General features: G+C 51.9%; 1 protein-coding gene across 7 annotated transcripts in view; it reads right to left on the reverse strand.

The window, feature by feature from the left end:
• The window catches only part of TXNDC16 (thioredoxin domain containing 16), a 71,863-nt gene that overhangs the window by 43,304 nt on the left and 15,636 nt on the right, over positions 1 to 12,923 (reverse strand). For all 7 annotated transcript variants that reach the window (XM_075926203.1, XM_075926206.1, XM_075926205.1 and 4 more), the window contains 7 exons: positions 10,968 to 11,041; positions 8,517 to 8,591; positions 8,083 to 8,204; positions 5,607 to 5,697; positions 3,397 to 3,553; positions 2,499 to 2,665; positions 324 to 384 (listed from right to left, as the gene is read on the reverse strand). In XM_075926203.1, the coding sequence (XP_075782318.1) occupies positions 324 to 384; positions 2,499 to 2,665; positions 3,397 to 3,553; positions 5,607 to 5,697; positions 8,083 to 8,204; positions 8,517 to 8,591; positions 10,968 to 11,041 (747 nt within the window). The remainder of the gene's footprint in view (positions 1 to 323; positions 385 to 2,498; positions 2,666 to 3,396; positions 3,554 to 5,606; positions 5,698 to 8,082; positions 8,205 to 8,516; positions 8,592 to 10,967; positions 11,042 to 12,923) is intronic.

The following is a 12,923-nucleotide window of genomic DNA, read 5'->3' on the forward strand; positions in this document are numbered from 1 at the left end:
CTCTCCCATCGACAGTGCCTGGGGCGTTGTGGTCGGCAACAACTGTATCGCTCAGGAGGGTGGATTTTTCACACCCCCGAGTGACGCACGGTTGTATTGTAACCTGGCCAGTTGCTCAGTGTCAGCAGCTGCCCTGCACTAACGATCCCTGGCTGTTCCACACGGACAAGGGAGGAAATGTCAGTTTCATGCTCCCCAGGGCGCAGTTACATACTCGCGAGGAAAGCAACTGTGACCAATAATACCTTGAACGTCTACTAGGAAGTTGAGGCAATCGGATTAAAGGTCAACCAATAGCGCCTTGAATAAACACGGCAACTAACCTCTTCTGCTGTCTTGAAGGCTACGTTCGACCGGAGCAGAACGTTCAGATCTACGGAGTCCCTTTCAAAATATAAAGCAGATGTTAAACAGTGTCATGAATAAAGTAAGAGTCTCCCCTAGTCCTGCCTGCCTTGTGGGTATTGCTGCTTCTCTAGCAGCTGGCAGGGTGTAAACACCTCTCAAGGAAAGGTACCAACCTACCTTTGCCCACCCCCTCCTCAGCTGCACTGAGGGCTGCTCGGCTGTAACACTGGATCTAGGCCAGTATGTTTCGTTCTGGGTCTACACTAAAGGATAAGGTCAAATTAAGATATGCAACTCCAGCAACGTTAATTATGTAGCTGGCGTCAATGTACCTTGATTCGAGTTTCCCTGCTGCTCCTATAGCAAGAGGCCGATGGGAGAGAATGTTCCTGTCAGCTTCCCTTACTCCTTGCAGGAGCAGTAGTACCAGCCGTTGACAGGGCCACCCTCTGGGTTTGATTTAGCAGGCCTTTACTAGACCCACTAAATCAAACTCTGGAAGATCGATCGTGGCAGCGTCGATTTCCCCCAGAGTGAGCACGTGGCCTTGAATATTTCTTTCAAAGTAAAGCTGAGAAGTGTGTGAATTCTAGCAGTGCTGCTCTGAAGGACGTGGGTTTCAAAAGTGGCATCGGCCTGTCTCTGCTCCCACTGAAGTCAGAGGCGTTTTTACCACAGGCTGCAAGGGGAGCAGAGTTAGGCTAGTGGCTATTGAGGCTACAGAGGATGCCAGGAGCCCTGGAGGTTATTCCAATGGGCATCAGAGAAGGATCTAGCGGATGCCAAAGCCAAATCCAGAAGGAAAGGCTCTGCACAAGCTGCCATAGTGGGGCTTCCCAGAGGTCAGCACTCTGGGGCTTTTGTGCGGCCACATCCTATTGCCCCTCCACGTAGAGCGTAAGCACACAGCCACCACATGCCTCAGCTCAGAGCTATCAGGCTGCTAAAGCGGCCCAGTCACAACCCAGCTCAATGATCACTGTATCAAAATTGTGCTTGGAGTGGAGTCACCCAGAGAGTCCAGCCTGGTCCAGCACACCCTCTGAGTTAGCCTCCATAACCCAGTCCCTTCCTGGGTTTTCCTTGGCTCATAATTTAAGAACAAAACATACCCCTTTGTCTGAGCTTCCCCCTGATTGGGCCATTTCTCCTTCCTAAGAACATAAGAACGACCGTCCTGGGTCAGACCAATGGTCCATCTCGCCCAGTATCCCGTCTGCTGACAGTGGTCAATATCAAATGCTCCAGAGAGAGAGAACACAACATGTAATCATCCTGTGATTCCTCCCCCGTCATGCATTTCCAGACAGAGGCTAGGGTCACCATTCCTACTCACCCTGGCTAATAGCCATTGATGGACCTAACCTCCATGAATCCACCTAGCTCTTTTTTGAACCCTGTTAAAGTCCTGGTCTTCACCACATCCTCTGGCAAGGAGTTCCACAGGTTGACTGTGCGCAGAGTGAAGAAAAACTTCCTTCTGTTTGTTTGAAACCTGCTGCCTATTATTTTCATTTGGTGACCCCCCTAGTTCTTATATTGTGGGAATAAGTAAATAATTTCTCCTTATTCACTTTTTCCATGCCAGTCATGATTTTTGTTGCCCTTTTCTGGACCTTTTCCAATGCCAATGTATCTTTTTTGAGATGAGGCGAACATACCTATACGCAGTATTCAAGATGTAAGTGTACTATGATTTTATATAGAAGCAGTAAAATATTCTCTCTTTGGGTGCGTCTACACTATCCCCCTAGTTCAAAATAGGGAGGCTAATAAGGGCGACTGAAATGGCAAATGAAGCACGGGATTTAAATATCCCGCACTTCGTTAGCATGTTCCTGGGCGGTTGCCATTTTGGAAACTTACTAGCTCGGAGTAACTGCCCGCGTCTACACGTGGCAGTGAAATGGGAGTTCAAAGTAAACCCCTATCTCGAATTAGCTGTTACTCCTCATGGAATGAGGTTTACCAGCTAATTCGAGTTAAGGTCAATAACTTCCCTCTGACCCTTTTTTTTGGGGGGGGAGGGGAGGGCTCAATAACTTTTCCCCAACCCCTTCTCCCCCCCCTTTTTTTTTCTCTCAACAAAAAACCCTTGGTGTTCCTCGGTCCTAAAAAGTTTAAGAAAGTTTTTATTTAAACTTCAATACCTTGACAAGAGGGCTACACCAGCTTTCCCCAGCAGCTGCCACGCAACAAACTCAGCAGTTCGCTTATCAGCTTCATAGGTCTCCTTCTGACTGAGAATGAATACCAGTGGCAGACCGAGCTGTAAGTGGGCAGTTGAAACCTTTTCTGGATCTTCAACAACTTCAGTCTAGAACGAGAAACCGGTAAATGGTTCAGTAGCTTCACAGTGCATGTTGGAGATCACACCTAGGTAATCAAGCTTGGAATTTCGATTACTTATGCAAAGTAGACAATGAAATACTCTCTTAGGGTATGTCTACACTACCCCCCTAGTTTGAACTGGGAAGCCTAATCCGAACTAGCTAGTCCGTGCCGCATGTCAAGATTCTTTTTTGCGATGAGCGACCACACCTGCACACAGTATTCCAGATGTGGGCGTACCATGGATTTATACTGAAGCATAATATATTCTCTGTCTTATTCTCTATCCCTTTTGTAATGATTCCTAACATCCTGTTTGCTTTTTTGACTGTCGCTGCACATTGAGTGAATGTTTTCAGAGAACTAACCACAATGACTTCAAGATCTCTCTCTTGAGTAGTGGTAGCTAAATTAGTCCCCATCTTATTGTATGTCTAGTTGGGATTACTTTTTTCCAATGTGCATTACTTTACATTTATCAACATGAAATTTCATTGGCCATTTTGTTGCCCAATCACTTAGTTAGATGAGATCGTTTTGAAGCTCTTCACAGTCTGCTTTGGTCCACTGAAACCAATGGGAGTTTTGCCATCGACTGTAGAGGGGGCATGTTTACAGCCCAGGTCTTGGGCACAGGGTTGCCCTGGGCAACCTGCCTCAGCCACAGCCTAGGCCTCAAGGGCTCACATGCGGTTCTGCTTATGGTGGGTACCATACCACGAGGGGGGCCGCCATCAGTTTGAGATGGGTGTGGATGTTCAGCGTGGTCAGTGACTGCGCCATGGGAGTCCTCCTGCACGGCTGGCTCAGATCCGGGACCCGCTGGCAGTGGCAGAAGAAGAGTCGGGCAGACGATGGGTCAGAGGCGTCGTGGCTGGAGGAGAAAGACGACAAACTGAGACCGCGCTAGTCGCAGGGGCAGGCCTGGATGGGAGGGGGAGGGTAAAGGGGGCCTGGTGATTTCGAGGGGCCTGGGACTCCCAGCTGCCACCACTGTAGCAGTCGAATTGCCGCCGGAGCACCGCACCTCACGCTCTGCACAGCTCTGAGGGTTGGCGGGGCGGGGAGAGAGCCGAGCTCCAGGAAGTGCTGAGGGCAGGCTCCTTTGGCCCCGCCCACCTGAGACCCCACCCCTTCCGGGGGGGGCGGGGCACGGAGCTTCCCCCACCCCTTGCCTGGGGCCCACGGAAGCTGTCAGCACCCCTGCATATGTCCCTTTGCTTTGCCTCAGTTGTCCAGCAAGGGCAGCCACTCTGGGCTTCTGGTTCCCCAGCCCCCGGGAGAGACACGTGTTTCTCTCCATTCTGAGCAGGGACTGCCCAGGGTGCACGGTCCCCTGCCGTCCCGCGGTGTTCCCCAGCAGAGACAGGCTGCCCACGTGCACCGGCTGGCTCTCCCCTCACGGACAGGTAAGCGGTGTCGTTGCTACAGTGACAGCCCTGCCACTGCGGGCCTGCTGCACTGGCAAGGCGCCACGCACGCCTGAGAAACCCCATTACAATCCATCAAAGAATCTGCACGCCTGCTAATAAATTTTTCAAGGCTCGGGACCACTCCCTCCCCCAAACATGGGTTCCGGCAGGAGTGGTCCTTCAGCTCCTCCCCCGCCCACACACACTCTCCACCCAACGGCAATTCCTGGGGGTTTCAAGTTCATCAGCTCAGAACAAGCATCCGTGCCCTCCCGCCTCTTTGCTGTATCAGGGAAAAGCCCGGAGCCAGTTTAAAACCAAGCTACGTATCCCACAATCCTCTTAGTCGGTGGATCCCTCGAAACCCTAAGGACATGCAGATCCCTTTGGGGGATGGCTTCACAGAGCCGTTAACAGGAGGAATTAATATTAGCCTCCAGCTCGGACTCAGGAAGATACGTACAGATCCACAAGAGCATCCACGGTGGTGGTCAAAGGTATTAACCCCAAGTCAGGTTTGCCTGAATTCATTTGCTGGGCACTCCATGGTCAAGCAGGGAATTGAACCTGGGTTTCTCAGGGGCTAAGTCAGGGCTCTAATTACTGGACCAAGCTTCTATGTATTACAGGATGAAAACAGGAATATAAAGCGAACTGTTTCCTTTGGGCTGCGCCTGGCTCCACTGAAGTCAAGGGCCAGGCGTGTAATGAACTGTGGAAATGGTCACACATGAGTACGAGGCTGAGGCAGGGCACAGAAATAAGACAGGGCTTGCCAGGTCCTCCTTACAGAGCAGGGTTGTGTGTGGCTCTGGCCCATTCAATGCATGTTCCAGCTGAACCACAGTTTATTGGGCTTGAGAGCTGGGCTGGAGAGGTTCCCCCGGCCCCGGGATCCTGCTTAATCAGTTAACCAGTTAAACCTTAGAGATAACCAGTTAACTGATTAACTGGGATTTTACATCCCTAGTGCGGGACTGACCGAGCCACCGGGTCTCCCCGATATGGCTGTCAGTGGAGGTTTAAAACAGCCAGGATGCGAGATGGGCACCACAGCCAGGGGAGAAGGAAAAGAGAAGCCCCAGGATAGCTGCCAGACTGGCAGGCAGAAAAACCAGCTCTTCTCTGGTAAGCTAGGGAAATCAGTGAGGAGCTCAAATGTGCCTTCCCGGGTGACTTCTACAGTCACTCCTCAGAGCGCGGCTGCACTTTCAGTGCACCGGAAGGACAGATGTGCATGAGTTCTACTGAAACTGACACGGTTCACCCACATCTGCTGCTCCCAGCGCAGATTCTGCTCCGTGTCCAGCAGTGTTCTCTCCTCCGCAGGTGGCCTTTGCTCCCACCCAACCCTCAACACTGCCCAGTCTGTACCGTGCAGGGCTCCAGCGGTGATTGAAAGGGCCCAAGGGTCCACAGTAGCAGTAACCCGGAGCCGCCAGCCCTTTTAAATCCCTGAGCCCCAGGGATATTGCCCCTTTGCCTCCACGCATCGGCAGCCTTGGTTGTACCCACCCAACGCTCTTCAACAGCTCCACCTCTGTGGTTAAAACAAACTGGTGGACAGTTCCATATACAAAAGCAGCTTCCATTACCGCTCTGTGCTCTAAAAAAAGAAAACATTGTGATCCAGTTAATGTGTTCTTAGGCTACTCCCTCACCCACACTAAAGATTCCGGTCCAGATTTTCAGAATTGGCATCAAGAAAAATATACCTTCTTACTATATACAGGCAGTCCCCGGGTTACGTACAAGATAGGGACTGTAGGCTTGTTCTTAAGTTGAATCTGTATGTAAGTCGGAACTGGCGTCCAGATTCAGCCGCTGCTGAAACTGACCGCCAGTTCCGACTTACATACAGAATCAACTTAAGAACCCCAAGCGTCCCCAAGTCAGCTGCTACTGAAACTGATCAGCAGCTGATTCCAGGAAGCCTGGGGCAGAGCAACTCTGCCTCGGGCTTCCTGTAGTCAGCGCTGGTCAGTTTCAGCAGCGGCTGACTTGGGGACGCCTGGGGTAGAGCAGCTGGGGTGCTGCTGGGTTGCTCCAGTAGCACCCCTTGGCGCTACTGGACCAACCCAGCAGCACCCCAGCTGCTCTGCCCCAGGCGTCCTGATTCAGCCACTGCTGAAACTGACCAGCAGCGGCTGAATCAGGACCTGGGGCAGAGCAGCTGGGGTGCTGCCGGGTTGGTCCAGTAGTGCCCAGAGCGGGTGCTGCAGGACCAATCCGCAGCGCCCCAGCTGCTCTGCTCCAGGGTCCAAAACAAAAGCCTGGTCTGCTGGGGGGGGGGGGGCACACTATCCGCGCCCCCCCCCCCCAGCAGACCAGGGACACGGGGAGCAGAGCAGCAGCGGCAGCGGGGTGCCGCGCCTCTGAGGCTTTGCTCTGGCAAAGTCTCAGAGGCGCGGGACCCCTCCCCCCCGCGGCTGCGGCTTCAGTCCCGGTGCCTGTGGTCTGCTGGGGACCGTCCCCAGCAGACCATAGGCACCGGGACCCAAGCGGCAGCAGCGGGCGGGTTCCCGCGCTTCTGAGGCTTTGCCAGAGCAAAGCCTCAGAAGCGCGGGGAACCGCCGCTGCTGCCGCTTGAGACCCGGTGCCTGTGGTCTGCTGGGGACGGTCCCCAGCAGACCACAGGCACCAGGTCTCAAGCGGCAGCAGCAGCGGTTCCCGCGCTTCTGAGGCTTTGCTCTGGCAAAGCCTCAGAAGCGCGGGAACCCGCCCGGTGCCCCTGGTCTGCTGGAGACGGTCTCCAGCAGACCAGGGGCACCGGAGCAGCTTACGAACGGGGCTTTCTCGCCCCGGAACTCGCAGGTAGTAATCCGCTACCTCAACCTCCGGGGCGAGAAAGCCCCGTTCGTAAGTGCGGATCCGACATAAGTCGGATCCGCGTAAGTCGGGGACTGCCTGTATTTCAGAAATGTGCACCTGTCTATCTGACTGTTTGTGAGTCTGATTGTTCCAGAACTCCTCCTAAACGGTAAGAGCGAGGGCCACCAAATTTGGTAGGCAGCTTCCTCTTACTCTAACTTAAAGCAAGGTCAGGGTTCGGTTGTGTCAGGACAATGGGATGTGCCTGGAATGCGAATGTTTCTCATAAAATGGAAAGGGAGGGGTTTGGTAGGAAGGACAGTTATACTTCAGAATGACCACAAGGGGGCAGAAAGGGGCATGAGATGGGGATCAGGACAGTTATAACCTCATTGGGCCAGCAGAGGGCAGGGGTGGAGAAAGGGACAGCTCTCTACTATATATTTCAAAGAATTTGGTTGTGTGTCTGTTTGTGTGCTGGGGAACATGCACCCCTCCCCCCGCTGTGCTAGCTGCAGCAGCTATTGAGAGGCACTCCTTCCCTGGCCTCAAGCTGCTGTAGTGAGAGAGGGCAGGGATTATCCTCTCTCCCCAGGGCAGCCTGCATCCTGAAACCTCATCCCCTGTCCCACCCCACAACAATGATTTAACTGAAGAAAAACAAAACTTATTTGAGTTAAGAACCCAAGTCTGATTAATTTGCATGCATTTCTATAAACCAGGGGCACGGAGCCAAAGGCCCACGGTCCGGATGAGGCCCCCAGCATGCCTGAATCCGGCCCCCAGGGCTCCCCCCAGCTCCGGAGAGCCTGTGCTGGCATTCCAGTTTCCACTACCCCCCTGTGGGGCTGGAGCACACAAAATCTATGAGGCTGGGACCCCTAGGCCCTGGTGTGCAAGGGGAATGTGGGGAGTGTCTTTCTCCTTCTCAGTGGGGGTTTGTTTGTTTTACTTCTCCCGTGTGCGGCCTCCTACTGATTTTTCTGTGGGTCAGCAGCCCCCAACCCAAAAAAGGTTCCCCACCCTGCTGCACACTCTACAAGGTGAGGTGGATCGTTTTTAAAAAGAAACCGAGGTGTATGGAGACCTGGGTCAGAAACTCAGGTCTGCGCTATCTTATTTAAAAAAAACCAGAAACAGCTTTTGAAGGGGTATTAAGACGGAAGGTTGAGTGTCATACCTGGTGTTCCAACTGCGGGCACGTAGGCAAAGACGGCATTCGATCTTCCCTTCAGAGAATTTTCTAGATTCTGAAGCTCTAGCAGCGATGTAATATATTTAACTTCGTTAAAGAGAAGGGCACTGAGAAGACATAAAAATCTCATTTTCAGCATCCTTCAAAAGGAAGCGGTGAATCGGTACCTACAACTGCAGGCAAACACCAGAGCAGATGTACCTCTGGCTACCTGCCTGCAGAAGCCGCGGATGCAACCTACTCCAATTTGCCCCTGTCGTTTGTTTTGCAGGGCACATTGCCCCAATAGAGAGGCTCCCCTCGGCTTCGCTGAAAACCTCCCCCAGAATGTACCGAGTTCAAGTTTCCACAAAGCTTCAGGCCCCAAGTGAAAAGACAAAGCAAATGATTTCATGCAGAAGAACGTTCGCGCTACTTACAACAGGGTATTGGCGACAATGGCGTTCACGTCGAACAAGGCATCTGTGGGGAATTCTCTGAGCAGTACGTTAGCTCTGGGAAAGAGAACGTAGAAAAATATACCTACGTTATATTGACCAAACCATCAACCAACATGGGGGTTATTCACCCTTGTAGCTGTGCTGCCCTCTGTCTGATTTCTCTCTGGGGACTCTACACTCAGAAGGGACCATTCTGATAAGCTAATCTGACCTCCAGCTGAACTAGCCATACAATTCCTGCACTGAGCTCAACGCCTTGGGTTGAACTAGTGCGTTTATCTTTTAGACAGACATTCCCCAAAATGCTCATCTGAGAGGAGACAAGAGAATCCTCTTAAAAGGGGCAGCCCGGTAAAAAGGAAAGCATTTGTGCAAGGGATGTGAACGTCTAGGTTCCTAATTCACTTAGGTACTTTTGGGGGGTCTTCAATCTAGCCAGCCAGCAAGAGATCCAGAACTAATCCTGTATTAGCCGGCCTTGCGCTAATTTCAGTGAGCTTTGGATCAGATCCTTTCTCAGGTACGGAGCCTGATCAGCAGTGAGCAAATATAACCTCTGCTACTCTGAATGGTGCTCTGTTCCCGTCTAGTGGCTGGGCCACACAGGGTACATCTACACTACATGCCTCTGTCGGCAGAGGCATGTAGATTTGTTTATTCAGCAAAGGTAAATGAAGCCGCGATTTAAATGATCGCGGCTTCATTTACATTTACATGGCTGCCGCGCTGATCCGACAAACAGCTGATCAGCTGTTTGTCGGCTCGCCGCTAGTCTGGACGTTCCCCCTGTCGACATCAAAGCCCTTTGTCGGCAGCCCCGGTAAACCTCATTCCACGACCTCAGCTGTTTGTCGGATCAGCGCGGCAGCCATGTAAATGTAAATGAAGCCGCGATCATTTAAATTGCGGCTTCATTTACCTTTGCCTACAACCCTAATCTACATGCCTCTGCTGACAGAGGCATGTAGTATAGACACAGCCACAGGTTAGAGCCGATTGGGAATTTTTCATCAACTTGTCAGTGAAATTAAAGTTTCCACAATATATGTTTGCCAAACGGTTTCAGTTTGCCACTGGAAAATCGACATGAGCTATTTAATTTTGCATTGGTTCAATAGCTCCCAAGTCATGCAAAGCATCGTGAGAGTTGTAATTTGGGTGATTCGTGTCCCTATTCTCCACCATGGGTCAGGCTCCCTGGCTGGACTATATTTCCCATAATGCACCATGGTCTGCTCTCTTGCTAAACTACAGTACATCGAGGAAGTCATGTAACATGGTGCATCATGGGAAATGCAGTCCAGGAAATTCTGCAATCTATTGTCTTTTCCTTGTAACGTCAGCCTCACTATGTGCGATCAAAAGAAACAAAAAAGCATCTGCTTATGCTCAAGTTCTTGGTGTAAAATGGCTGCAGGTGGATTGTATAAATATTTGATTCCTTCAGAACAATACCAAGCAATGTATCTCCAACAAAGAAAGGAAGAATAAGAAAATCACAGGCACCTTTTGTAAAGTCTAATCCAGTGTTTCTTAAACTATGTTCTGCGGCACACCGGTGTGCCACGAGGCAGTCCAAGGTGTGCCACGGTGAACAACAGAATTCAAAATGGCCACCCTTAAAGGGGCAGGCAACCTTTTTTTTTTGTTTTGTTTTGCTCAATAACTTTCCCCTGACCATTTTTTCCCTCAATAACTTTCCCGTCAACCCTTTTTCCCCCGACCCTTTTTTTTCTTCCTGCGCTTAACAAAAAATCCTTGGTGTTCCTCATTAAAAAAAATATTGTTTCTTGGTCTTAAAAAGTTTAAGAAACGCTGGTCCTAACAGTACTTCCCATCCAGTACTGGTGCAAGACAAACACCTCTCAGGGACGATCTAGAGGGGGTTGAACCGGATTACCTCATGAGGTCCCTTCCAGCCCTCCATTTCTAGGTTTCTATAAGAACTATTTCCCTGACATAACTTTAGAGATACTGAGCCAGTTCCTTAGCTAGCACATATCGACATAACTCCACTAAAACAATGGAACAACACCAGTTTACACCAGTTGGGATTCTGGCCTATAGTATTTTGCCAGTGATCCCACAATCCCCAACATCGAGGAGGAAAAACTACTGGCATCCATTCTAGTGATGTGCCTACGTCACGATTTTAAATTGACTCTTCCATGCTAATTCATCTGCAAAATAACGGTTCCCCCTGTACTTCCAAGATGATCCTAGGAGCTTTGAGAACTGGTGGACAGCTTGTGGGATTGATCTAAAGAATTTCAAAGAATTCTGGTGGAAATTGTCCCCTTTGCTGCTACAGCCGACCAGCGCCTGACATGCCAGCTGGCTCTTGTGGTTTCTTGAAACCCTTGCCACAGAAAAGCTCTCAAAACCAATCGACGGTACTCTCGTCACCAGCATGCAATCAATGCCATTCACCTGAACAGGTATGCCTTCCTTAAGGTATTTTCTTTCCCACAGTATCTTGATATATCTTCTTGGAGACAATTAACCTAGGCATTTAAAACAAGTCGTTACAATTCCCGACGCACGGACAGCCACAAATACATACAGGCGAAAGCGTTTTATGCCTTGACTGTACCAAAGAGAACTTTTCACACCTACTGTCCAGGCAAAAATGCAATGACGCAATCGAGGGAATGGAAGCCAACGGTTAAGATTTCACAAGCACAAAAGTCAGGAGAGTCCAAGTCGTGGTTCTCCAACACACATCATTTAGCTGCCTTGATTCGGTTTCACCCAGTTACGCCTAGGCTTGATAGCAACGTTCTAATCTGCGTACGATAACATTTATGCAGCGCACTCTGATCCATAGGACAGTTCAGGACGGCCACCTCATGCCCTGCTCTTTGGGGGTCCCCGCTCCAGCCGCCCCAACTGTGCTATGGACGGGACGGTCACCCATATGGAAGTTAGCCTGTGGGGCCCACGGCAGCTGAGGGTATTATCATTGGGGCCTGGCGTAGGGCGGCAGCAGGGGTCGGGCCCTCCCTGCACTTCCTGCGGTGGCGGGAGCTGCAGGAAGCGGCGTGACGCATGCAGCAGCCTGCTCTGCTGCCATCTCCCATCCGGGTCCTTCCACTTCACCGGGGTGGCAGGAAGCAGAGTGCCCTGGATCCAGCCTGCTCTGCTCCCCCAAACGATGCAGAACGCAGGGGAGCAGAGGGGAATGGGCTGGGATGCAGGAGCTCCGTTTCCCACCGCCTCAGTGAGTGGGGGAGGGAACCCCTGCTGCTGCCCGTGTCAGGTCCCCTGGGAACCTTAATCCTCCAGGTAGCGTCTCTCAGTGGAGGGGGCTTTGAGGAAGGGGGGCAATTGGGGCAGGAAAGGGCACAGCAAGGGCAGGTGGGGTGGGGGTGAGGCAGGAGCAGGGAGAGGGGAAGGGGCAGAGCTCGGAGAGGGCTTTAGGAATAGTTGGAGTGGGGGCGGGGAAGAGACGGGGAAGGGATGGAGTGGGAATAGAGCAGGAGCAGGAAGAGGCAGGTTGGGGGATAGCCCCAGGCCCTATGCCTGGAGTGGAGGTGGGTTGTCCTGGCCCCGCCAACAGGTATGGCCCTGCGTTTACGTCTTAATACAAAAGGCTGAGGAAACTTTGCACTTCTCTTCAAAACGCCTGGACGGAGACAAGCAGGTGAACTCAAGGATTAAAGCTTCAGCTGGTTGAAACACGCAGCCTTTTTTTTCGGCCACAATCTGAATACCAAAAATATTGTCATTTAGAAACACTGCCGCAAAGCCGCCCATTGTCCTCTCTGGGCAGGGCTTGGACTACATCGCCCATGATGCACCATGGCCTCTGCTACTGAAGATGGGAGCCATGGGCCATGATCCATTCAGGGAGACCCCTGCACTCACATGGGCCCACAGTGAGTTTAATGAAGCTGCCTCCAATTCCAGAGGTTTGCCAGGCGAAAGTCAATTGCAGGGTCGGACAGACAATGGTGGCACCTTCCCAGTGAGCAGCCAAGCACTGCTAGTGCTGCAGCTTAGAGGTAATTGTTGGCTGTGAACACATTAATATGTCTGTAGCCGGGGCGGTGTGGGAGGGCACGAAGAGACAGGAGGGCTGGCCAGCAGCCGCAGGGAGACTTGTGGGGAGGCTTAGAGCCTACCAGAGGGTTCTCCCCCCCCCCCATACACCCACACACCAGCAGCGGTGGGGGAAGCAGAGCAAGGCAGTCCCAACTCGCTCTGTTCTCCTGGCAAGCCGCTTTGGGGAGGGGTGGCACCACCCCCACACTTCCCGGCAGGAAGCAGAGGAATGCAGGCACGGGAGTAAAGCCAGCTGGGACCACCTGCTCTGCTTCCTCCACCGCTGCGGGTGAGTGTGAGGAGCAGCCGGACCCCTGCTAGTCCCCCTGGCTGCCTGGGGAT

Source organism: Pelodiscus sinensis, chromosome 4 (assembly GCF_049634645.1).
Source record: "Pelodiscus sinensis isolate JC-2024 chromosome 4, ASM4963464v1, whole genome shotgun sequence".
Taxonomy (NCBI): Eukaryota; Metazoa; Chordata; order Testudines; family Trionychidae; genus Pelodiscus; species Pelodiscus sinensis.